This window comes from Neomonachus schauinslandi, chromosome 14, assembly GCF_002201575.2.
Source record: "Neomonachus schauinslandi chromosome 14, ASM220157v2, whole genome shotgun sequence".
Classification (NCBI taxonomy): Eukaryota; Metazoa; Chordata; class Mammalia; order Carnivora; family Phocidae; genus Neomonachus; species Neomonachus schauinslandi.
In genome coordinates, this window is record NC_058416.1 from 82,996,470 (window position 1) to 83,021,915 (window position 25,446).

Below are 25,446 nucleotides of genomic sequence, written 5' to 3' on the forward strand. Positions count from 1 at the left end.
AGGCTTATTTTTACCGTTGATCAGCATCCTTCCCCCCCTCCCGCCCCCTTTTTAAGTAAGCTCTGTGCCCTAGGTGGGGCTTGAACTCATCAACCCCAAGATCAAGACTCTCATGCTCTACCCATTGAGCCAGTCAGGCACCCCAGATCGGACAGACCCCTTTCCCCACTGTCCCTTGGGTCAGTCTCCCAGAGGAGTTCCCGGTTCCTCAACAATTGGTCACAGACAAGTCTAACTGGTCCTCCCTCGGACACAGGATAAATACGATAAGCAGGAGCAGCCGAGCCCCAACTTTGACCAAGAGTTTCTCCCCTCCTTTCCTCACTACCCAGTACGTGACTCGGAAGGGATTTCAATACCAACAGCCGTCTCTTCCACCCAGGTTGATTCCATCTGGCCAAAGGAGGAAAGTTTCCTATTGAAGAAGCCACTGCGGTACGGGTAGGGGTCCGCGGGCCGGAGGGCTTCCCTTTCAGCGCAGGAGCGTTCAGTCGCAGCCCCGCGACTATCGCGATAGAAGAGCGGGATCGGCGCTGGCCCTTTAACAGCCCCTTCCCGAGGGCCTGCCCCGCGCGTGCGCACTGCGGTTCTGCGCTTGTCATCATGGCGACGCGGGGCCATGTGCAGGACCCTAACGACAGGCGCCTCCGGCCCATTTACGGTGAGTGCCTGGGGCCAGCCTCTTGTCGGCCGGACGCGTCGAGAGCTGCTGAGGCCGAGGCGAAGGTCCAGGAGGGGCGCTGAGGGGGCGGGCGCGGAGCTGGCAGGCGCGGGGGGCGGACCGCGCGGGCCTCTAGGCCGCAGCCCCGGGCCTCGCGTAGGCGCTGGCCGGGCCTTCCTGAGCCCAGCGGTGGCAGCGGCGCGGTCCAGGCAGCGTCTGGTCAGCAGAGCTGGCCCGACGTGCAGGCCGTGTGAGACACACTCTCGCTGAGACGTGCGCTGCCTGCAGGCTGCGTTGTTAATGCCGCACCAAGGAAGACCCAGGATTTCAGGTGGATCCCAAGCCAGGTGAAAGCTGGCTCGGGCATGAGAGTGCGACACTCTGCTTGAGGGAAAATTCCTCACTAAAGACTTTTTACTTAGGAGAACGGGGCCTAGGGGGTCGTCTGACAAGCTGTGCTCGGTGCACATGGAGAAACAGGTCCAAAGAGGGGAAGGGGCTTATGCAAGGTCACCCAGATCGAGTCAGGAGCAGGCCCTATTCGAGGCTCCCAATCCAGAGCTCTTTGGTGGAGAAACAGCTGCTCTGGGCGCACGTGGGAGGCGGGGGGGGGGGGGTCGTGGGCCCAAAATAGCGGTGAAGAGACAGTGTTAGCTCTTGTCAGAGGGGCATGCAGGGCTGCTGCAGGGCTTTTCCTCTCTGCAGCTTCTCTGGTTTTCTCTGCAGCTTACCTTGTGCTTGCTAAGTGGATCCCCCTCCTTAAGCTTACCTCAACTCTCAGGCTTTCAGACCTTGATGTCATCCTGCTATCCGGCTGTGAAAAATCAACAGATTTGAGTCAGGGAGAAACACCTTTTCAGTAACCAGGATGTTCTGTAGTTGGGCAGTGGTCCTTTTTGCAATTCCTCTCTCTCCTCAGATAGTTGGTCTGTCTTAGTGAATGGTGAGGAAGGCTTCAAGGTCAGTGGTTTTTGCCAAACTAGACCTCGAGCTTATAGTGTAAATGTTACTAAATGGAGGTTTCTCCACATGGCTGAGATCATTCAACTTTTTTGGAGGAGGGGGCAACTTTATTTCTAGCACAGTTGGTCCTGCTTTTAAAATTTGTATGATGCTGGGGCGCCTGGGTGGCTCAGTCGTTAAGCGTCTGCCTTCGGCTCAGATCGTGATCCCAGGGTCCTGGGATCGAGCCCTGCATCGGGCTCCCTGCTCGGTGGGAAGCCTGCTTCTCCCTCTCCCACTCCCCCTGCTTGTGTTCCCTCTCTTGCTGTGTCTCTCTGTCAAATAAATAAAATATGTAAAAAAAAAAAATTGGAAAAAAAATAAAATAAAATTTGTATGATGCTTTACTCACATCTCATTTGATTCTAGCAACAACCTGTGAGGTGGGAAATAATAGCTAATGTATATAGACCGATTATTATGTTATTCTCTGTGATTGGCCCTTCATATGGCTTATCTTATTTAATATTCACACATTCTCATGAAGTAGATAGTTTTTTCCAGTCCTGCAAATCCTCCCCCCCCTTTTCTCCCCACAGATGAGAAAAATGGGGCTTTGTTGATACTGTCTAATTTGCCTAAGGTCATTCCGCTAACATTTGATGGAGCTAGGATCCTAACCCCAGTGTCCCAAGCTCACCCTCTTAACCACTGCTAGAAAATTCCTCACTTTAAGCTGAAGACACTGACTTGCCAAAGGTCACACAGGTGGTGAGTGGCAGAGATAGGACTCTATTTCCATTTCCCCATGGTGTATGTTACCATACCCTCCAGTATATATTTTCAGAGGGCAGGGATGAAATAAGGATGATTGAGGGTAGGCACTGAATCCAGCCAGGGTTCACAGTTTCTAGCTTATGACTCTGCGGCAGCAGCTACCGGCAGACATTTTTTTTTTTTTTTAAGTTTTATTTATTTAAGTAATCTCTTCACTCATCATGGGGCTGGAACTCGCGACCCCGAGATCGACCCCAAGATCGAGTCGTGTGCTCCTCCTACTGAGCAACCAGGTGCCCCCCTCCTTTAAACTAAAAAGATTCAGTACTTTTCTTTTTTTAATTTAAATTCTAGTTAGCTAACATGCAGTGCAATACTGGTTTTCAGGAGTAGAACTCAGTGATTCATCACTTCCATACAACAAACACCCAGTGCTCATCATAACAAGTCCCCTCCTTAATACCCATCACCCATCTAGCCCATCCCTTACCCACCAGATTCAGTACCTTTTTTTTTTTAAAGATTTATTTATCTATTTGAGAGAGAGCACTCATGTGCTTGGAGGAAGGGGGGTGGTGGCAGGGGGAGAAACAGAGGGAGAGGGAGAAAAAAGAAACCCAAGCAGACTCTGCATATGGAGCCTGACTCAGGCTCGATTCCAGGACCTAGAGATCATGACCGGAGCTGAAATCAAGAGTCTGATGTTTAGCTGACTGCACCATCTAGGTGCCCCCAAGACTCAGTATTTTTGAGAATAATTGGATTTCTAAAATTGTTCTTGAGGACCAAAGAAAATGCCTTTGGTGTCCCATAAGTCATTTAGAAATAACAGTGTTTTGAACTACTCAGTGAGAAAAATCTTGTCCATTTCACGTTGCTAAACATTAGGATATGTTAACTAGAAGTGACAGGTTGTATTGTCAAAACTGAAGCCAGAATTATGTAGCTTTTGTTATAGTTCATGGGGCGAGTATTAGAAGAAGCTTCCTTTAAGAATTTCAAGCAATTAGGGGCGCCTGGGTGGCTCAGTTGGTTAAGCGACTGCCTTCAGCTCTGGTCATGATCCTGGAGTCCCAGGATCTAGCCCCGAATCTGGCTCCCTGCTCAGCGGGGAGTCTGCTTCTCCTTCTGACCCTCCCCCCCTCATGTGCTCTCTCTTTCTCTCATTCTCTTTCTCTCAAATAAATAAATCTTTAAAAAAAAAAATTCAAGGCAATTAATATCAACTGGCAGGAACAGGAAAAGAGAGGGTACCAACTGTCCTTGACTTCAGCACTTTTGACCTCCAAACTTTGGGACTCCCCAGGCTTTTGTGTTTAAATATATTAGTACCCCTAAACCAGTATTGTTCCTTGAATTCAGACATTCATTAGCTGGTAAATGAAAAGCTTATGCTTGGTAGGTAGTGCTTGCCCACCAGCCAGAAGTTCAACAACTGTCAGCATTAATTGAGTGCTTGTTTGTATGCTAACTGTCCTATTAGGTAGTAAGATTATTGTGATCATAGTAGTAAACTAAAGGCCAGAGATTAAATTGCTCAGAGTTACAGCTAGTAAGTTGTAGATCTGGGATTTGAACACAGGCATTGTCACTGAGAGCCCAGCTCTTCACTGAGTTCAGAATTAGCAGCATCACTATCTTTGTACAGCATTATTTGTACTGCCAAGGTTTTAGCATTTTACAACTGTTGGAAACTGCCTGTAACCTCAGCTCTTGCTGAATATTGTTTAGGGTAGAAGTGGACAGTACTGTATGGGTGATTAACTGTGAAATTGTGGTGAGTTGAGATGTGGTGGGTTGAAATTATATTTTCATTGTCCAGGTTTAGAATAACTTTTCAGAAAGCTCATTAGTTAAAACATCTTCAGAGTGCTTCTCATTATTCATAAATTGGTAAGTTTAGATATTATATTTTTAGTGTTTGAAAACCACGCCTGACCTTATTAGAACACCTACTTTATTCATTTTCCTTTTGCTAAAATTACTGTCTTGTGCTATGTGGTTCTTTACAGATTTTGTACTCTGACATGACTTGGTGAGCCCCAATGCTATTTTCTACCATTATTATTAATTTAAAAATGTTTTTAGTGGCTAGGGGGACAAGCAGGGTGGAAGTGATGGTCAGGTATGGCACGTCATCAATTTGTGTAGAATACAGGAATTGCTAGGTCAGCAATTGTAGAGACGTTTCAAAGAAAAAATATATTCTCGTAGTTTTTAGAATGCACATACATATTTTTTTTTTTAAAGATTTTATTTATTTATCTGACAGAGAGAAAGACAGCGAGAGAGGGAACACAAGCAGGGGGAGTGGGAGAGGGAGAAACAGGCCTCCCACTGAGCAGGGAGCCCGACGTGGGGCTCGATCCCAGGACCCTGAGATCATGACCCGAGCCGAAGGCAGACGCTTAATGACTGAGCCACTCAGGTGCCCCTAGAATGCACATACATATTATTTACTTTCCTGGCACACGATCTTTTGTTCTAATCTGTCTTACTGGCTTCCAGTCTTGCTATAGTCTGGGTGAGGTGTAACATACTTCCTAGCTGTGTTTCCTGAATGATAGTGACTTTTTAGTGAGTTAAGACGTTTCCCTTTGGTGCCTGGACAACTCCAGGTAATGATTCTGCTATAGTTAATTAGTAAATGCTCCCAAGTCCTCAATCCAATGTGGTATTTATTCTGAGCCTTCTGTTGGGCATTGTTAGCCCTGCAAGTCATGTCCTGTTTTCCCTGAGGAGGGCAGGGCATCTTGGTGAGTGAAGATTATCTTGTCCTTCTTTAGAAAAGTCACTTGGTACACCTGTTTTTTTTTTTTAATTATTATGACCGTTTAAAAAGGTCTGACTTAGACCGATACATTCTAAAGCATTTTAGACTTAAAAGAATGATTTTAATGCACAGAAAATTCCTAAAAGAATACATAGAGTAGAGCATGGTGAGAGCATAGGTCAGGTTTAAGAGACTAATGCTTTTCACGTTATGCCCGTATGAACTGTTCAGATTTTTTTTTTTTAATTATTATTCTTTAACCATGGCTTGCACTGTTTGTTATTTAAAAAATTAGTTGGGGCACCTTGGTGGCTCAGTTGGTTGAACGTCTGACTCTTGGTCTTAACTCAGGTCTTGATCTCGGGGTCATGAGTTTGAGCCCTGCATTGGGTGCCATGCTGAGCGTGGAGCAGAGTCTCCTTAAAAAAAAAATTAGTTGAGGGGTGCCTGGCTGGCTCAGTTGGAAGAGCATGCGACTCTTGATCTCAGGGTTGTGAGTTCAAGCCCCCCATTGGGTGTAGAGATTACTTAAATAAATAAAACTTGGAAAAAAAAAGAAAGCTTTAAAAAATTAGTGGAAAAGATTTTTTAAAAACTTAATGGTATGAAGGGGCGCCTGGGTGGCTCAGTCGTTAAGCGTCTGCCTTTGGCTCAGGTCATGATCTCAGGGTCCTGGGATCGAGCCCCACATCGGGCTCCCTGCTCGGCGGGAAGCCTGCTTCTCCCTCTCCCACTCCCCCTGCTTGTGTTCCCTCTCTCGCTGTGCCTCTCTCTGTCAAATAAATAAATAAAATCTTAAAAAAAAAAAACAACTTAATAGTATGAAGCCATCACTAATCATTGGTTCTTTGAACTTACTGTTGTGTTGTGGTCACTTTGTATGTATGCATCTCTCATTTTCCTGATAGACTACTCAATTTCTAGAAGACTGTTTTTTTTTCCCCCATATGGTTTGTTCATTTCTGTATTCCTTTCTTCATTCACCTTATTTATTGAGGGCCCAGTATGCGCTAGGCACAATGTAGATTCAGGGAATGAGTGAGTACCAAACAGCAAAGCAGAGACATGGTTTCTGCTTTCAAGGAGATTGTTTCAACAGATTTCTTAAAAATAATGGTACACATAGTCATTACAGTTGTGTTAAGAGCACACACACACACACACACACACACACAGTAAGCGGGCGGCAGAGGGAGAGGGAGAAGAGCAGGAAGCCTGACGCAGTGCTCTGTCCCAGGACCCCGGGATCATGACCTGAGCCAAAGGCAGATGCTTAACTGACTGGGCCACCCAGGTGCCCTGTGTTAAGAGCTTTGAAGGAAAAGTGTAGGTTCCCATGAGTGCATACAATGTGGGCATCTGAGCATCGGGGACAAGACAAGAAAAAGTTCCCTATGGAAGTGACATCTTACTTTGAACATGAAAGTAGAGCAGAGGTTAGTCAGGCAATGATGGAGGTAGCGTGTAAAAAGGAGCTTGCTCCACCTGAGGACCTAAGAAAAGGCTTATGTGTTGGCAATGCAGAGGTTGGTTGAGATGAGGCTACTGTGGTAGACAGACTCAGCTTTGTAAGCCATTTTAAGAATTTTGAAATTTGTTAAAGATGGTGGGAAGCAGTGAAGAGATTTAACCAGGAGAGTGAGGTGATCAGGCTTGCAGTTTAAAAAGATAGCTCTGAATATTCTGAGGGAAGTAGTTTAAAAGGGGGCAAATGTAGGCTGTGAGGTAATTGGTTAGGAGGCATCATTCCAACCCCTCCCAGTCATCTTGCGAGTAGTAGGTATTTAACAAAATTTGTTGACTGAAGGAATGTTTCACCTACAATTTGTATTCTTGGTAAAAGCAAGGCTCCTATTCCAGAGCATTTAGAATTTTAAGCAAAGGGGCAGCTGGGTGGCTCAGTCGTTAAGCGTCTGCCTTCAGCTCAGGTCATGACCCTAGGGTCCTGGGATCGAGCCCCGCATTGGGCTCCCCGCTCGGCGGGAAGCCTGCTTCTCCCTCTCCCACTCCCCCTGCTTGTGTTCCCTCTCTTGCTGTCTCTCTCTCTCTCTCTGTCAATTAAATAAATAAATAAAATCTTAAAAAAAAAATTTTTAAGCAAAGATGGAGCTAAGTTGTATTCAGTCTTTTTTTCTAAATTGGAGCAATATCTTCAGTAGTCTTTGAAGCTCTTGTAGGAAGTGGAAACAGTGTAGGTTGTCATTTTAGCTGCCCTAGAGACTTTCACAACAGCTGCAAGAACACACAGCCTAAAAGCTTGCTTGCTTTTTTTTTTTTTTGACAAGACTGATCTCTCTTTTTTAAAGTAAGCTCTATGCCCGACATGGGCATATGCCCGACTCATGACCCTCAAGATCAAGAGGCGCACGCTCCACAGACTGAGCCATGAGCCAGCCAGACGCCCTAAGACTGATCTCTTTCTTACTCTCAGTATCCCTAAGTATGATTGGACAAATTAATCCCAGGGCCTCTTCTACCAGGCAAGTAGGCCCGCATGTGTCAGGGCCTACTGCTGTCTGCATATGTAAGGAAGAGTCACTTCTGTTCAAATTGTTACCCATGAAGGTGGCTGGCTTAGTCATTTAACAGATTTTGATAGTCTCTTGCCAATGATTTAACCCAGTGTTTTCCAACTTTCTATCGTTCTTCCATCCAGTGTGATGATTCTAGCTTTATTTAGTATTATCTATCTGTGCTATTATTTACTTAATATTTTTCTCTAACTTGATTTTTAACTTAAATTTATTTAAAAATAATCTATATCATTATCATTAATGGAGGACCTGTCACTTGTGCTGAGAAAACAAAATGATAAAAATAAGATGAAAACAAAACAATGTTGTTAAAGTCTTAACTAGATTCTGATATTTGTGTAGCTTTGAGTCTGAAGTCTGTTCCTTTGCTCTTAAAAGAAAAAGCATTAGAAAGTATTAAAGAAGTGGCTGGCTCAGTTGGAAGAGCATTCAACTCTTGATCTTGGGGTCGTGAGTTCGAGCCCATGTTGAATGTAGAGATTACATTAAAATCTTAAGGGAAAAAAAAATATTAAAGAAGTGACTGGCTAACCCTAAACTGAGACTCTCTCTTTAATACAAGGGAAACATTGGAAGAGATCAACTTCTCACTGTGTTACCTAGTGCTGACTGCAAGGACCACCTAAAAACATTTCACTCAGAGAGTGGTACCCATAGTTTGCAAACATTGCTTTCATCTATGCATCATCAACTTTTTTTTTTTTTTAAGATTTTATTTATTTATTCATGAGAGAGAGAGAGACAGAGAGGCAGAGGGAGAAGCAGGCTCCCCGCGGAGCAGGGAGCCCGATGCGGGACTCGATCCCAGGACCCCGGGATCATGACCTGAGCTGAAGGCAGACGCCCAACCGACTGAGCCACCCAGGCGTCCCCAACTTTTTTTTTTTTAAAGATTCTATTTATTTATTTGACAGAGAGAGACACAGCAAGAGAGGGAACGCAAGCAGGGGGAGTGGGAGAGGGAGAAGCAGGCTTCCCGCTGAGCAGGGAGCCCGATGCGGGGCTCGGTCCCAGGACCCCGGGATCATGACCTGAGCCGAAGGCAGACGCTTAACCATCTGAGCCACCCAGGCGCCCCTATGCATCATCATCTTACTGTTTACTGTGCCTGATTTGTGGATGGCTGATTTTGGCTTATTCCTGTTATTAAGGGAACACCAGGCCTCATGGTCAAACCACAGTTACCATTGAATAAGTTTTGTTTGTTTATTTATTTATTTAGAGAGAGAGAGAGAGGAGGGAAGAGGGAGACAAAAAACACTAGTACACTCCACGCTGAGCGTGGAGCCTGACACGGGGCTTGATCCCATGACCCTGAGATCATGGACTCATCTGAAACCAAGAGTCGGATGCTCAACTGACTGTGTCACCCAGGGGCCCCACCTTTGAGTAAGTTTTAAAACAACTTACTAAAAAGACAGATTTAGGATATCAATTTATATATTTATTATTATTATTATTATTTTTTTAAAGATTTATTTATTTGAGAGAGCGAGAATGAGAGAGAGAGTACATGAGATGGGGGAGGGTTAGAGGGAGAAGCAGGCTCCCCACCGAGCAGGGAGCTCGATGCGGGACTCGATCCAGGGACTCCAGGATCATGACCCGAGCCAAAGGCAGTCGCTCAACCAACTGAGCCACCCAGGCGCCCTATATTTATTATTTTTAATTAATTTTTTTTTTAGAGGAGAGGGACAGAAGGAGAATCTTTTTTTTTTTTTTTAAGATTTTATTTATTTATTTGACAGAGAGAGAGAGAGCACAAATCGGCAGAGCGGCAGGCAGAGGGAGAGGGAGAAGCAGGCTCTCTGCTGAGCAGGGAGCCTGACGTGGGGCTCGATCCCAGGACCCTGGGATCATGACCTAAGCCGAAGGCAGATGCTTAATGACTGAGCCACCCAGGCGCCCCGAGAAAGAGAATCTTAAGCAGGCTCCATGCCCAGTATGGAGCTGGATGAGGGGCTCAGTCTCATGAGCCTGAGATCATGACCTGAGCCAAAATCAAGTTGGAGGCTTAACCTACTGAGCCACCCAGGGGCTCTGGGATATTGTTTTTATTGGCCTGTTTTCTCCAAGGGCTACCTAATTTATATTCCAGAGTCAGTAATGTAAAACGAAAATAGACTTTTACCATCTAGGCATCCAGGAAGGGGGAGCCTGACAGCAGACTGGCTGAATGTAGGGGAGTGTCTTAGTTAAACTTTTGGGTGCAAGGAGCGGAAGCCCATTGACACAAGCTCTAGTGAAGGGGGCTTGCTATAAACCCTGGTGGGAGCCTAGAGCAGGGATGTAGTTTTCAGGGTTTGATGGAAACTGAAGATGGGGTGCCTGGGTGGCTTAGTCATTAAGCATCTGCCTTTGGCTCAGGTCATGATCCCAGGGTCCTGGGATCGAGCCCTATGTCAGGCTCGCTGCTCAATGGGAAGCCTGCTTCTCCCTCTCCTACTCCCCCTGCTTGTGTTCCCTCTCTCGCTGTATCTGTCTCTGTCAAATAAATAAATAAAATCTTAAAAAAAAAAAACAACAACAACTGAAGAGCTGTCAGGATCTAAAGCTTTTTTTTTTTTTAAGATTTTTAAAAATTTATTTGTCAGAGAGAGAGAGAGAGAGCACAAGCAGGGGGAGTGGCAGAGGGAGAAGTAGGCTCCCCGCTGAGCAAGGAGCCCAATGTGGGACTTGATCACAGGATCCTGGGATCATGACTTGAGCCAAAGGCAGACACTTAACCACCTGAGCTGCCCAGGCATCCCTAAAGCTCCCCCCCCCGGCCCCCGCCAATTTTCATCCATGCTTTTATCTGTGTGTGTTTATTCTCTGCTTGGTTCTTCAGAGTTTTTTTTTTTTTTTTCCCTGCCTACTCATCAGTTTACCCAGGGCCCAACATGTTGGCTTTGTGGCCACACCAAGATGTGACCTCTCTTTACAAGCTTAAATTAATCAACACTGCCCTGCCCCCAATCCTTTGATAAAGATAAGTGACATTTTTAATACTTTTATAAATGTTATGTGAATGAAGAGGCAAGAGACAACTCCTTTTCTTCACTCCCCATCAACTAACTTGCATCCTCTAAGGCACCTTCAAAATGGAAATTCTGGAGCTGCCACTGGTAATGTCAGACTAACAATATTTATTTCCTTCCAAATGAGGTTCCCCATAGTTTCTCACTCTGGCTTTGTGACTCAGTGTTGCAGTTACAGTTTACCAGGGAGAAACCTGATTTACCCTTGGGTTAATATCCACCCCACTGGGTGTAGTTACAAGGTCTAGACGTGGTCATCCAATCCTACCCCTGCAGTAGAGGCAGTGGAAACCATTCCCAGAGAAGAGGGCATGGGCAGGTAAGTGCAGAGGGAAAGGTTAAATGCCCTTATAGTCCTGACCTCTGGTCTCATCCATTTATGGGCAGATCCTCAGAGCTGGGGTCTCATCACAGATGTTTAATTACTCTTCAGGGTATGCTCTAAAAACATGGAGTCTTACAGGAATGAGTCAGAAGTAACTTAGAACTGACTCAGAAAGAGATCAGCATATTATTAGGAAGAGAAAGTGTCCTTTATTGAGCTGAAATACCTCTGTCAGGTATTCTGTAAGGACAAATGATGGCATATTGGCTGAGCTATTTAAGAAAACTGGTGTTAGATATTTGGGTAGTTAGGCCAAGTTTGTATGCTTTTAGTTTTCTGGTTCTCCAGTCTCTCCACCTGAGTATTAGGTCTTTGATCTTCCTTTCTAGATTTCGATTGCCTCCACAGTGAGTCTGTCTGTTTTTGACCTTCCTCCCTAGATTGTGATTACCTCCAGAGTAGGGCTTCTTAATCTCTTCACCTAGCATATTTGGTGCTTATCTGTGTTATGGCATTGAAGAAAGACTGAAGAGATGAAACTCATGGGTTCATGTGGGTCTGTTTTAAGTTTTAGTCAAGTATTCATTGGAGGAAAATGGAATTTGTTAGGTAAAATGATAGTCTGTTTCTGTTGTTTGGGCCACCAGGGCCGTAGATTATTTTGAGTTCTTTATGCTTCCTTTGTCCCTGTGCTGATTTGGGACCTTGATGGACAAAGTGGGACCATTAGAGGTAGTAGATTGTGAACTGGCCCACATTCAATCATCTTTCTATAATTAGAACTGACAGCTACCACCCATGTTGCCCACCTATAACACTTCTCACTTTCCTTCTCTGGAAATGAATCTTTGCTTTGTGGGTGTGTGTATCACACACATTTTGTTAATGTGCTTTATTTGTTAGAGCAGTTTTAGGTTTACAGGAAAAAGAGTGGAAAAGTACAGAGTTCCTAAGTATCCCCACACTCCCACTCCCTCCCCCCAGTTTCCCCTATTGTTAATATCTTGGTTTAGTGTGGTACTTTGTTTCAGGTGCTGAGCCAATATGATAGGTTTCTTTATTATTTTTTAAAGATTTTACTTATTTTTGAGATAGAGAGGGCTCACGAGCATGAGCGGGGGAGGGGCAGAGGGAGAAGCAGAGTCCCTGCTGAGCAGGGAGCCCAATGCGGGACTCGATCCCAGGATCCTGGGATCATGACCTGAGCCACCCAGGCGCCCTGATAGGTTATTTTTAACTAATATACATAGTTTACTAGTTTACATTAGGGTTTATTCTTTGTGTTGTACCTTCTGTGGGTTTTGACAAAAGTACGATGACCTATATCCATCATTACAGTATCATACAGAATAGTTTCACTGTACTAAAAATCCCCTGTGCTCCACCCATTCATCCCTCCCCCAGCCCCTGATGACCACTGATTGTTTTATTGTCTCTATAATTTTTGCCTTTTCCAGAATGTCATATAATTGGAATCATATAGTATAGCCTTGTCAGATTGGCTCCTTTCACATAGCAATATGCATTTAAAGTTCCTGTGTTTTTTTGTGCCTTGATAGCTCATTTCTTTTTATCACTGAGTTATATTCCATTGTACGACTCTATCACAATTTTGTTTATCCATTGGCCCATTGAAGGACATCTTGGTTGCTTCCAAGGTTTGGTAGTTATAAATAAAGCTGCCATAAACATTTGTGTACAAGTTTTTGTGTGGAGGTAAGTTTTCAGCTTATTTGGGTAGATACCAAGGAGCATGATTGCTGATCAAATGGTAGAGTATGTTTAGCATTTGAAGAAACTGCCAGACTGTCTTCCAAGGTGGTTTTACCATTTTACCTTCCCAGCAGCACTGAGTGAGAGGTGCTGTTGTTCCATGTACTCACCAGCATTTGATCCATAACTTATTTTGAGTTATCTATGCCTCATCTGCCCCTACACTGATTTGGAACCTTGCTGAGCAAAGAGGGATCAGGTAGTAGTAGTAGTAGGTTGTGGACTGGCCTGTTTAGTCATTTTTCTATATTTAGAATTGACAGCTACCACCATTTCCCATTTATGACACTTCTCATTTTCTTCTAGATCTTCTCATCTGGAAATGAATCTTTTCTTTGGTTAGACTTTTGGATAATAATTGATTCCTTTTTTTCCGTAACACAATTTTATAACAGGTCTGAGAGATGACTATAGGAATATAAGATCGTATTCTGGACCATCCTAGCCACTTAGAATTAAAATTGGCCCCACGATGTTTTTAATACTGAATTAAAATACTTTATGAAACATCTCATACCAGCCTATGCATTTTTCATATTTGCTGAAGGAATATAATAACTATCATAATTTGTTTTCATAGATTATCTTGATAATGGTAATAATAAAATGGCAATTCAGCAAGCAGATAAATTGTTGAAGAAACATAAGGATCTTCACTGTGCTAAGGTAAGTTCATTTGCTCTAGAGTTACTTATATTTGGTGGGTTATATATTATAATCTTAAAAGGGAAAAGATATTAAATCTGTTTAGTGACGGTTTTTTCAGGGTTTTTTTTTTTCCCCAGGTTATGTTTTGTTTTGTTTTTTAAGCAGGCTCCATGCCCAGTGTGGAGCCCAATGCAGGGCTTGAACTCACAACCCTGAGATGAAGAATCACACACTCCACCAACTGAGCCAGCCAGGCGCCTGTCTAAGCTCTAAACCATTTATTTTTCTTTTTTCTTTCTTTTTTTTTTTTTTTAAGATTTTATTTATTTATTTGAGAGAGAGAGAATGAGAGACAGAGAGCATGAGAAGGAGGAAGATCAGAGGGAGAAGCAGACTCCCCGCTGAGCCGGGAGCCCGATGCAGGACTCGATCCTGGGACTCCAGGATCATGACCTGAGCCGAAGGCAGTCGCCTAACGAACTGAGCCACCCAGGCGCCCCTCTTTTTTTTTTTTTTAAAGATTTTATTTATTCATTCGAGACACAGGGATACAGAGAGAGAGAGAGCGAGCACGAGCAGGGGGAGAGGCAGAGGAAGAAACAGGCTCCCCACTGAGTCAGGAGCCCGACGTGGGGCTCGATCCCAGGACGCTGGGATCATGACTCGAGCCAAAGGCAGATGCTTAACCATCTGAGCCACCCAGGCACCCCTAAGCCATTTATTTTTCTGATTACTTAAATGTCATAAATAGTATTTAATTAAAAGCTAACGGTTTATTTCTTTGGATATTTTGGACATAACTTAGCTAATTTAATTATTTTATATTGATAGACTTCTTTTTTCTAAGCAACGTTGTGCCTTTTATTTATTTTTTTAAAGTAGGTTCCACGCCCAACATGGGGTTTGAACTCACAGCCTCGATACTGAGAGTTGTATACTCTAGAGCTTGAGCCAGCCACGTGCCCCTGTTCTGCCTTCTTAATATGACTGAATAGGAAAGACTCTTGATGTGCTGCGATTTTTAGTAAAATATGGTTTACTTGATAGCAACCTAGGCATACCTTACAGCTTATCTTGTGTTTTCAAGTTGGCCTTCTTTGGCTCTTTTTTTTTTTTTTTAAGATTTTATTTATTTATTTGACAGAGTATAAGCAGAGGGAGCAGGAGAGGGAATAGCAGGCTCCCCTCTGAGTAGGGAGCTTTGGCTCATAGTTTCATTTCTGTCCTTTTAAAACTAATGTTTTTCCTATGTATCAGGTTTTAAAGGCAATTGGTTTACAGAGAACTGGAAAGCAAGAGGAAGCCTTCATGTTAGCACAGGAGGTGGCAGCCCTTGAACCAACAGATGACAACTCGCTACAGGCACTGACTATTCTTTACCGGGAGATGCACCGACGTATGTTTCTTTTTCATTGTTTTTAAACTTGAGCTGAAGTTTTTGTTTCTTTCTTCTTCTTTTTTTTTTTTTAAAGATTTATTTATTTATTTTAGAGAGAGAGAAAGCATGCAAGGGGGCGGGGGAAGGGGAGAGGGAGAGGGAGAGAGAGAATCTTAAGCAGGCTCCACACCCAGCATGGAGCCCAAGCTGGGGCTTGATCTCACGACCCTGAGATCATGACCTGAGCTGAAATTAAGAGTTGGATGCTTAACCAACTGAGCCACCCAAGCGCCCCAAGGTTTTGTTTATTTCTGATTGAGTTCTCTCTTTGTTCATTTTACTTATCACTCATGTTTTGAGTGGATGGCAATAGTCAAAATAATGCATTAACCATGATTTACAAAGACAGGCAGAAAGGATATTTTACGTGTATTAGTATCCTGAATTGGAATGAGTTGAGGTTGGTTTGTGACATTTTGATTTACTGAATGGAAGAGTTACCCTTTTTACTATTTTTTTTTTTTTTTACTATTTTATTTATTTATTCATGAGAGTCAGAGAGAGAGAGAGAGAGAGAGACGCAGAGGCAGAGGGAGAAGCAGGCTCCCCGCCTAGCAGGGAGCCCGATGCGGGACTCGATCCCAGGACCCTGGGATCATGACCTGAGCCGAAGGCAGACGCTTAACCATCTGAGCCACCCAGGCACCCCCCTTTTTACTATTTGATATGGAAAATTTCAAACATAAAAAAAACCAGAACAGCATAATAAATCTCATTGAACTCATTATCCACCTTCAGCAGTCATTGTCCCATGGCAAATTTTACTGTATCCCATCCCCTGCCAGATTCTTTCTTTCTTTTTTTTTTTTTTAAAGATTTTATTTATTTATTTGACAGAGAGAGACACAGCGAGAGAGGGAACACAAGCAGGGCGAGTGGGAGAGGGAGAAACAGGCTTCCCGCGGAACAGGGAGCCCGATGCGGGGCTCGATCCCAGGACCCTGGGATCGTGACCTGAGCCGAAGTCAGACGCTTAATGAAGTCAGATGCTTAACGACTGAGCCACCCAGGCCCCCCTGCCCATCCCCCGCCAGATTATTTCTAAGCATATTCTAGGTAGTCTACCATTTCACCTGTAAATAAAGTTTTTCATTGTTAATTTCTTAAATCTTTTATTATGGAGTAATACGTATCTTCCATAATACATAGTATAGAAGATACATTTTATATAACACACTAGAATACTTGATGTGGAATAATGAACGTTCATGAATCTACCAATCAACTTAAGAAAGAGCATTATCAATACTGACAGCTTCCTGTGTGTTCCTTATCAATCTCACTTCCCCTTTTACATTCCAAGAGGTACTTGTTTCCTGAATATATTTTATTATCTTGCTTTTAAAAAAAATCTTTATCACATTTGTTTTTCTAAGTAATACTTTATTAATTTTGCTCAATTTTGACTTACTTGAAAAATTTTGCCTTTGGGGCTTCTGGATTCCTCAGTTAATAATCTGTCTTCAGCTCAGGTTATGATCCCGGAGTCCCAGGATAGAGCCCCACATCGGGCTCCCTGCTCAGCGTGGGGAGTCTGCTTCTCCCCCTGCCCCTCACTGCACTCGTGCTCTCGCGCTCTCTCTCTCTCAAATAAATGGATAAAATCTTAAAAAAAAAGAAAGTTTGCCCTCAAACCATCACGTTGTACACCTTAAGATATACAATTTTTATTTGTCAGTTATTCCTCAATAAAGCTGGGAAAATAAAATAAAAATTTTTGCCAACCTAGTGGACAGTGGACAGAAATGTTACTTTCCAGTTTTGTTTTTCATATTTTTAGAAGATTTTATTTTATTTTATTTTTTTTTTTTTAAAGATTTTATTTATTTGTTTGAGAGAGAGAGAATGAGAGAGAGCAAGCACATGAGAGGGGGGAGGGTCAGAGGGAGAAGCAGACTCCCTGCCGAGCAGGGAGCCCGATGCGGGACTCGATCCCGGGACTCCAGGATCATGACCTGAGCCGAAGGCAGTCGCTCAACCAACTGAGCCACCCAGGCGCCCTAGAAGATTTTATTTATTAGGGAGTGCGAGCAGGAGGGGGGAGGGGCAGAGGGAGAAGGAGAAGCAGACTCCCTGTTGAGCAGGGAGCCCAATGTGGGGCTCGATCCCAGCACCCTGGGATCATGACCTGAGCTGAAGGCAGATGCTTAGCTGACTGAGCCACCCATGTTTTTCGTTTTTTAAAAGACAGAATTTAAGAGTTGGGTATTATATCTGATTATTTAGGGATTATGTTGATTTAGGGTTACGGATTCTCCCCCAGTGTTTTTTTAAAAATCACTTATCTCACAAATACTGAATGTTTCTCTATGACAGGAATTGTATCCAAGTCAAAGATGAAAGGTGCTCTCTCTGCCCTTGTGTTACTCATAGTCTTTAAGGGGAAATTCAGGGGGACCTGGCTGGCTGTCAGTAGAGCATGCAACTCTTGATCTCAGGGTCGTGGATTCAAGCCCCATGTTGGATGTAGAGCTCAATTAAAAAAAAAAATAAGGGGAAATTCATCAATAGACTCTTTTCTACATTATGTGTTAATAAATGTTATAAGAGACTTATTTAAAAAATTTAAAGATGGTAGAAGGAAGCAGTGATCAAACTGGGTGGAGGTGTAGAGATGGTGTTTGGGAAGGATTACATTTGAACTTGCACAGTTCCTTGCAGAGAGGATTACATTTGAGCTGGGTCTTGGTCTTGGATGATGTTCACTGAGCAGAAAAGAGAGGAAAGGAGAATCCAGGCAGAGGGAACATGCAGAGGTATGATATAGCACTGGGAGTCTAGTGGAGCTACAAATAGTTTGAGATGCTGAAACACTAAGTGCTGTGGGAAATAAGTAGGAAGGAGACAGAGAGGCTAGATCCTGGAGGGTCTTATTTATATATTGCAAATGTGTTGGGGAGGCCTGAGCTATTCCATGCTTCATCGAATAACACCCAACCAAGAGAAGAGTAATGATCAGATGAGGCAAAACAAATACTTTCTTCTTCCTTAGTGATAGGAGACATCTATTTCCTCCAAAGGGGGAAAAAAATTAAATGCTGTTAATATTTAATGTATACTTCAATAATTAAGGAATGTCCTATTTCTTTTTATCCTAGCGGAGTTAGTTACAAAACTTTATGAGGCAGCTGTGAAGAAAGTTCCCAATAGTGAGGAGTATCACTCTCACCTCTTCATGGCTTATGCCAGAGTGGGCGAATATAAGAAAATGCAACAGGTAACTTGATTCCAAACCTCCTGGGCTGTGGGATTTGCTATTAGACGCAGTCTTTTTAAATGTGACTTAATTGTAGGAATGTTTGCATGTGTGTGTAGAGCCAAATCTATGTATTTGTGTGTGGAGATCAGGCAGATACTTTCTTGTGTGTTTTAAAGATGAACCATTATTCAAGTTCTTTAAGTGTTTTATTTGGGGAAATCTGATTGTTCTTTGGTGGCCTGGTGGTATGTTTTGTTTGGTTCTGGTAAGTTGGCTTCAAATTGTCCCACTGCATGAAATTGTTGTTATAGTTTCAGAAAATGGGCAGAAATCCCAGAACAAAAAATGAACAGACTATAGAAAGATTAACCTTAAAGTTTAGATCTAATTTGTAAATTTAACTCTTTGTAGCCTGAGGAGATTTTTAAATACACCTGGGAAAACTCTCCACTGTTTGGATACTTGTCTTTTTCACAGAGGCAGCTTATTTGCCAGTTAGCACATTTTAGGTGTTCCATATATTTAGATGTATGTGAAGGAGCCTCATTTGGACTAGTGGGTGGGTAAAGTCAACATCCCAGAGAAATGAAACTGTTAAGCCCATAAAGGGTAATGATGTCAAACTAGCATTTTTTCAGAAATGGCTTTGTTTGTGGGTATAATTTCTTCTGAAAGCAAAGCTTTCTTACTTGGGTTTTTATTTTGTCTTATTCTTCACTTGAAATATCAGACTATAACAATAGATAAATTAGGGAGGGTGGAAGGTACTATATTAATATAAATCCTTTCTCCTTAAAATTAATCTTTGTATTTGCTTATGCAAGTTTTTAAATTGGAAGAAATTTTTTCCCCAAATATAATTCTTTGAAGAAGTTTTATTTACTGATGGAGTATATTCTCAGGAAAAATAATCAGATTATAATTTTTCTTTTCTTTTTTTTTTTTTTAAGATTTTATTTATTTATTTGACAGAGAGAGACACAGCGAGAAAAGGGAACACAAGCAGGGGGAGTGGGAGAGGGAGAAACAGGCTTCCTGCGGAACAGGGAGCCCGATGCAGGGCTCGATCCCAGAACCCTGGGATCATGACCTGAGCCGAAGGCAGACGCTTAATGACTGAGCCACCCAGGCACCCCTATAATTTTTCTTTTAATGTAAAATGGATATATATTTTTAAATTGGCAATGCTAACATGTATATATGTAAATCTTTAATATCATTTTTACTTCTAGGAATATGTTTTAAGGAAAGTATATTAAATGTCCGTTAATACAGATACAGTTAAAGGAATTATGATTCATCCATATGGTAGAATAAAATGCAACACCCCACCTCCCCTTAAATGGTGTCTTTGTCTTTTTCTACCAGTCCATAAAGGATATATCTCTAAGGGAATGTACCAAAATGTTACCAGGATATAGGCCTATGGATACTTTTCGTTCTCTTAATTTCCTTTTTTTTTAAGGCATGTGTTAAGTTTATGATCCCACAAAACATATTTTTGAACTATGTCTATTATATATACATGCAGTAAAATAACAAAAAGGACAAGTTAATGCAATGACAATATCAGGGTAAATTTTGAAAAAGGGAAAAAATAATCTGCCACTTGAACAGAATTTTTATTTTTTTTTTTACTGTTGAACTTTACATGTTGGCAGAGATATACATATACCTTTGCATCTTGCTCTTAGGAGCCACTGCTTTGATGTGGCTTAATAAGTCATTGATCCTAAATACGTTGTAGCTATAGCTTGTTTTTTTTTTTTTTTGTATGTTTGTTTTTAAGATTTTATTTATTTGAGAGAGAGAATGAGCGAGAGAAATGGAGCAGGAGAGGGGCAGAGGGAGAGGGAGAAGCAGACTCCCCGCTGAGCAGGGAGCCCAAGGACAACATGGGGCTTGATCCGGCACTCGGGGATCATGACCTGAGCTGAAGGCAGACGCTTAACCAGCCGAGTCACCCAGGCACCCTGCGATAGCTTGTTTTTACATTATTCCATTCTAGTATATTGGAAGAATAGAGCGTTCTGGTGTTAAATGTTTCAGAATGAAATGTCTAATTTTTATTTTACCTTTTTTGCTGCTTAAGATCGTTACAATTTCTTCGTTTATATGTATGTTTATTTTGAAAGTGGTATGTCAGTCTGGGGTAATAGGTAGTTTACAAATTAAATGTCATGTTTCATGAGGGTGAGCGTTTTTGTTCACTCTTGAATCCTCAGTGCCTAGAATAGCATCTGCACAATAAATTTTTGTTAAATAAATGATTTGCATTAACTGGTGGAGGTAAAAGGGAGGGAAGCCAGGGAATCAGAAAATTTAAGGACTTCTGCTGTCCCAAATGACATTCCTGGCAGGTAATATTTAAAATCATCTTGAATGAAGATTTGCTAGGGGTTCAAAGGTAATTGGACTTTTCTTTTTCTGTAAATGATATTTCCTTTCGTTCGTTTGTTTGTTCATTTGTTTTTTGACGTTCTTGTATTCTGAGTCACCAGTTCACAGCCATGTTTTTTAAACTTGTCTGTCTTCAAAAGTTTTCTGTATCAGCAGAGTTTCGGTGTCTGCAACATAGTATAGGGTGCAGGCATGAAATTTTTGTCTTACCTTTTGTATTAAAAATTCATACAAATTTTATATTTTACTCCTTTTTATTTCTGTATGTCATTATAAAAATGTTTTCTTTCCCCAAATGATCAAGTAAAATTGGTTTTCTAACACTTTTCATTCCATTTCTCCAGAGTTTGGTGTTAGAAGCAGGGACCTTAAGCCATCTTAGACTCTACTTTTTTTTTTTAATTTTGTTTATTTGAGAGAGAGAGAGAGAGAGAGAGGGAGAGCAGGAGAGGGAGCGAGCAGGGGGGAGGGGCAGAGGCAGAAGGAGAAGCAGACTCCCCGCTGAGCAGGGAGCCTTACTCAGGGCTCAATCCCAGGACCTTGAGATCATGACCTGAGCCAAAGGCAGATGCTTAACCGACGGAGCCCCCCAGGCACCCCTTCGACTCTCCTTCTTATCCTGTATGTCCATTTTGTCTTTAAATCATTTTCACTCTTTTTCTACAGTGTCTTTGAGGTCTCTTTTCTATTTGATCTACCTCATCCTGGTTCAGTTCCTCATTGCCTCATCTCTTCTATTTTCTTCCTTCACAATACAGCTAAAATACTCTTCCTGGAAGAGTATAGATGTATACATATCACTCCCTTACTCTGTATAACAGACTCCTTTTTGAGTGCTTTACGACCAGAGTATCTCAGTTACCTTTCAGCCCTTTTCCCCTACCTGTCCTCTTAATCCTTATTTATAGCCAAACGTCCTATTTGTTCTTGTCAACATATGTCTCTTCTTTCTTTAATATTTTGTTCAGATTCAGATTTTGCTTCTACCTAGAATTGACTCACCCCAAATGTTTTTCTTTGTGTGTACGTATCCTTAACCCCATCTTTGCCTGTAGACATTCTGTTAACCTTCAAGGTTCATCTGAAAGACTGCTACTTTGAAGAAGGCTTTATTGATTAAGTTACCTTCCCTACTTTCCCTTAAAGAAAGAAAAAGAAAGGAATGAACAAACTTATGACCATGCCTTTTTTGAAAACAAAAAGGCATCGTGTTTTTGTATAGGATGTTTATTTTTTTTCCCAAGTATTATTTTAGTCATTTGAATATTTGTCTTATCTCTTTCCCTAGCTTTTAAGTGTGTTTGGGACCGGGACTCAATCTTTGTATCATGGGCAGAATAGACATTTCCTTCCACTAAATAGGGGCTCTGTATAATTTTTCAAGTGGACTGAAGATAAGCAAAAGATTAAAAAACATAAAATAGTAACTGTGACAATTAGCTGAGTTCTTAGCATTGATTACTAGTTGGCTAATTATGGGCAGATTCTCAGTTATGCATGAATAGATCTACTTTGTTCCTTCTTGCCATGTCCCTGCTTTTAAGTATTTCACATTATACATTTCACAAAGAAAGGGTTCAGTTCTAGTTAATGGTATCTTGAAAGAACCTGATTATTTTCCTAACCTAAGAATTATTATTTTTTTAATAATGCCAGAGTAAACTTTTCTGATTTTAAGTTTAAATATACTGTCTGGGGGCGCCTGGGTGGCTCAGTCATTAAGTGTCTGCCTTCGGCTCAGGTCATGATCCCAGGGTTCTGGGATTGAGCCCCACATTGGGCTCCCTGCTGAGCAGCAGGGAGCACCTCAATATTGTCAATTGAGCTTCTCCCTCTCCCACTCCCCCTGCTTGTGTTCCCTCTCTTGCTGTTTCTCTCTCTGTCAAATAAATAAAATCTTTAAAAATAAATAAATAAATATACTGTCTGCATTTTTTTGTTTGTTTTACTATAACTAGTTAGTGCAGTATTTTTAGGTAAGTTTGTTGGTATACATTCGTAAGCCAAATTTTATGTTTGTTGGTAGTCTATCAGAACCATATTGGATTGCTGTATTTTCCAAAAATACTGGCCTTTAATTTGAAGAAATCTGGTTCAAAAGGTGAAATATTCCTGATGTAAAAATTCACCTTTGTGATTACCTACATTGCTGTCCATTAGAGAATATCCATCAAGTCACTAGGCACTTAGAGTAACTGGGACGTGTAGACGTGTTGCTATTCTCCTAGGAAACTTCTTGCCACATATCTAGATCATTAATTGCCATTTGTATGATGTTTTCCAAATTAAGTATTTATGGCTCTCTGTCTTTCAGGCTGGCATGGCTCTATATAAGATTGTCCCCAAAAACCCTTACTACTTTTGGTCTGTGATGAGCTTAATTATGCAAGTGAGTATGGCATTCAGAATGGGATTGAGATTTATTTTCGTTTTTGTATATAGTTATTGTCCTTAACTTGTCTTCTGAACACCTTGGGTAATGTGTCGCAGCGTGTGTCAAACAGGGACTTTACATAATGTCAATTTGACTTTTTGAGTTGGGGAGTTTTGGTATTTATTCCTTATGAGTTGGTATATCAGTTTATTTGTATGTAGCACAGACTGTATTTCCCCTGAATCTTAAATCCATTACTGGGTTATTTGATCAAGTATGAGCCTCGTTTGATATTTTGATTTGAGGTCTGTCTTTAAAACAGTATTGTTTGTTAGTGATCACGTTATTGAACTGGATGGCCTTGTTTTATCAATTCTGTTTTTTTGAACCTCAGTTTGCTCTTTTGCAGAATGGAGATGCTTATCTCCCAGAGCCAGTGTAAGGACCAAAAGGAGATAGTGTGTAAGAGAAGATGGGGAGGAAAGAGTTAAAATGTAGCAGTTAAGTCAGAGAGGCTCTGGGTTCAGACAGGTCTGCATTCATATACTGGTTTCAGCACATGTCTTAGAGAACTGTTGGGGAATCTCTTAGTTTATCTATGAAATAAGCATAATAGCTACCTTCAGCTACTGAGCTCTGAGCAGAATCTCAGGCAATGTTAAAATTATTAATAAGCATTGATTTTAATTATCAATCTAAGATAATCCTAATTATCGAAACTAGTTAATACTAAGCTGTATAAATGGAAGGTATTGGCGTTTTCCCTCTAATATGTGAACATCTCAAAAAGACGTCTGAAAGGCTTTACTCTTCAAACACCTGATGGTACCTTTTACATATAATAAACAGTATAGGCATATCCCCTCTTAACATAGTTCTAGAAAAATGTATGAATAACCTATTTAAAAGTTAGGCCATATTGTGCAAATCCAGTTTGTATAGGATAATGCATCTTTAATAAATCTCTTCTAAAGCAAACCACTCTGTAATGTATCTTCCTGGCAAGTTCAAATTAGGTCTGATATTAGACATAGTGGACTGATAATTATGTGCTGGAGTCACAGTAATGGTCTGCCTGGTAATAATATAAATAGTGCAAGCAGGGGAGAAATTAGAGTGAAATATTTATTTTTTTCTCCTATAGTCTATATCAGCACAGGATGAAAACCTCTCAAAAACGATGTTTCTGCCCCTCGCTGAAAGAATGGTAGAAAAAATGGTGAAAGAGGACAAGATAGAAGCCGAGGCTGAAGTGAGTAATGGAAGTCCTACAAAAGCCATACTTTTGTATTTGCATGAGTTTGATATTGCTACAATATTATGCTATGGTATTACAAACTGCTCTCTTATTCCAGTTAGAGAGCTGGGTCCTCACTCTTGTGTAAATATGAAGCTTTGGAAGTACCCAGCTTAAGTATAATGAACATTCTTACTGCTAATTTCATCTCATTTGAAGATAGTGTTCTTTTCTATTAGATACTTTTAAAATTAAATTAAATTAAAATAAAATTTTCTTAAGTAGGCTCCACACCCAGCATGGGGCCCAACTTGGGCTTGAATTCATGACCCTGATACCAAGACCTGAGCCGGTATCAGGAGTCGGACACTTAACTGACTGAGCCACCTACATGCCCCTTGATAACTTTTTAAAAACATGCAAATGACTATTCTTATTGAAAAGTTTTGATTGTTGCATTTCTTACTTGTTTTTTCTGTAAGGTTGAACTTTATTATATGATCTTGGAACGTTTGGGAAAGTACCAGGAAGCCTTGGATGTTATCAGAGGAAAATTAGGAGGTAATTTTTAAAGTTTTTTTTTCTTCTATTTAAACACGAAAAAAATTTTTAAAGATTTTATTTATTTATTTGAGAGAGAGAGAGTGAGCGAGTGAGTGAGAGAGCGAGAACAAGCTGGGGGGGCCAGGGGAGAAGCAGAGGGAGAAGCAGACACCCTGCTGAGCAGGGAGCCTGATGCAGGGCTCGATCCCAGGACCCTGAGATCATGACCTGAAGACAGACGCTTAACTGACTGAGCCATCCAGGTGCCGCAAACATGAAAAATATTTATTGTGGAAAATTTCTTCCTTATACAGAAACATAAACATATAAAGACATAGAGGGCGCCTGGGTGGCTCAGTTGGTTAAGCGACTGCCTTCGGCTCAGGTCATGATCCTGGAGTCCCTGGATTGAGTCCCGCATCGGGCTCCCTGCTCGGCGGGGAGCCTGCTTCTCCCTCTGACCCTCCCCCCGCCATGTGCTCTCTCTCTGTCTCAAATAAATAAATAAAATCTTTAAAAAAAAAAAAAAGATATAAAGACAGAAAAAATCACTTGTGATCATCTTAGTTCTTCCAGACTTTCCTGTATGTTCTACATTTACTTTTAAAAAATATTTTATTTCATTTTTTTTTTTAAAGATTTTATTTATTTGTCAGAGAGAGAGAGAGAGAGGAAGAGAGCACAAGCAAGGGCACAGCAGGCAGAGGGAGAAGCAGGATCCCTGCTGAGCAAGGAGCTCAATGTGGGACTTGATCCCAGGACCCTGGGATCATGACCTGAGCCGAAGGCAGATGCTTAACTG

At 41.6% G+C, this 25,446-nt stretch overlaps 1 protein-coding gene across 1 annotated transcript in view; it reads left to right on the forward strand.

The window, feature by feature from the left end:
• Positions 1-531: 531 nt before the first annotated feature.
• The window catches only part of NAA25 (N-alpha-acetyltransferase 25, NatB auxiliary subunit), a 72,712-nt gene continuing 47,797 nt past the window's right edge, over positions 532-25,446 (forward strand). Inside the window, exons 1-7 of the mRNA XM_021698481.2 lie at positions 532-661; positions 13,386-13,471; positions 14,711-14,849; positions 17,990-18,108; positions 22,805-22,879; positions 24,009-24,116; positions 24,584-24,662. Coding sequence (XP_021554156.1) covers positions 604-661; positions 13,386-13,471; positions 14,711-14,849; positions 17,990-18,108; positions 22,805-22,879; positions 24,009-24,116; positions 24,584-24,662 — 664 coding nt within the window. The 5' untranslated portion in view covers positions 532-603. The remainder of the gene's footprint in view (positions 662-13,385; positions 13,472-14,710; positions 14,850-17,989; positions 18,109-22,804; positions 22,880-24,008; positions 24,117-24,583; positions 24,663-25,446) is intronic.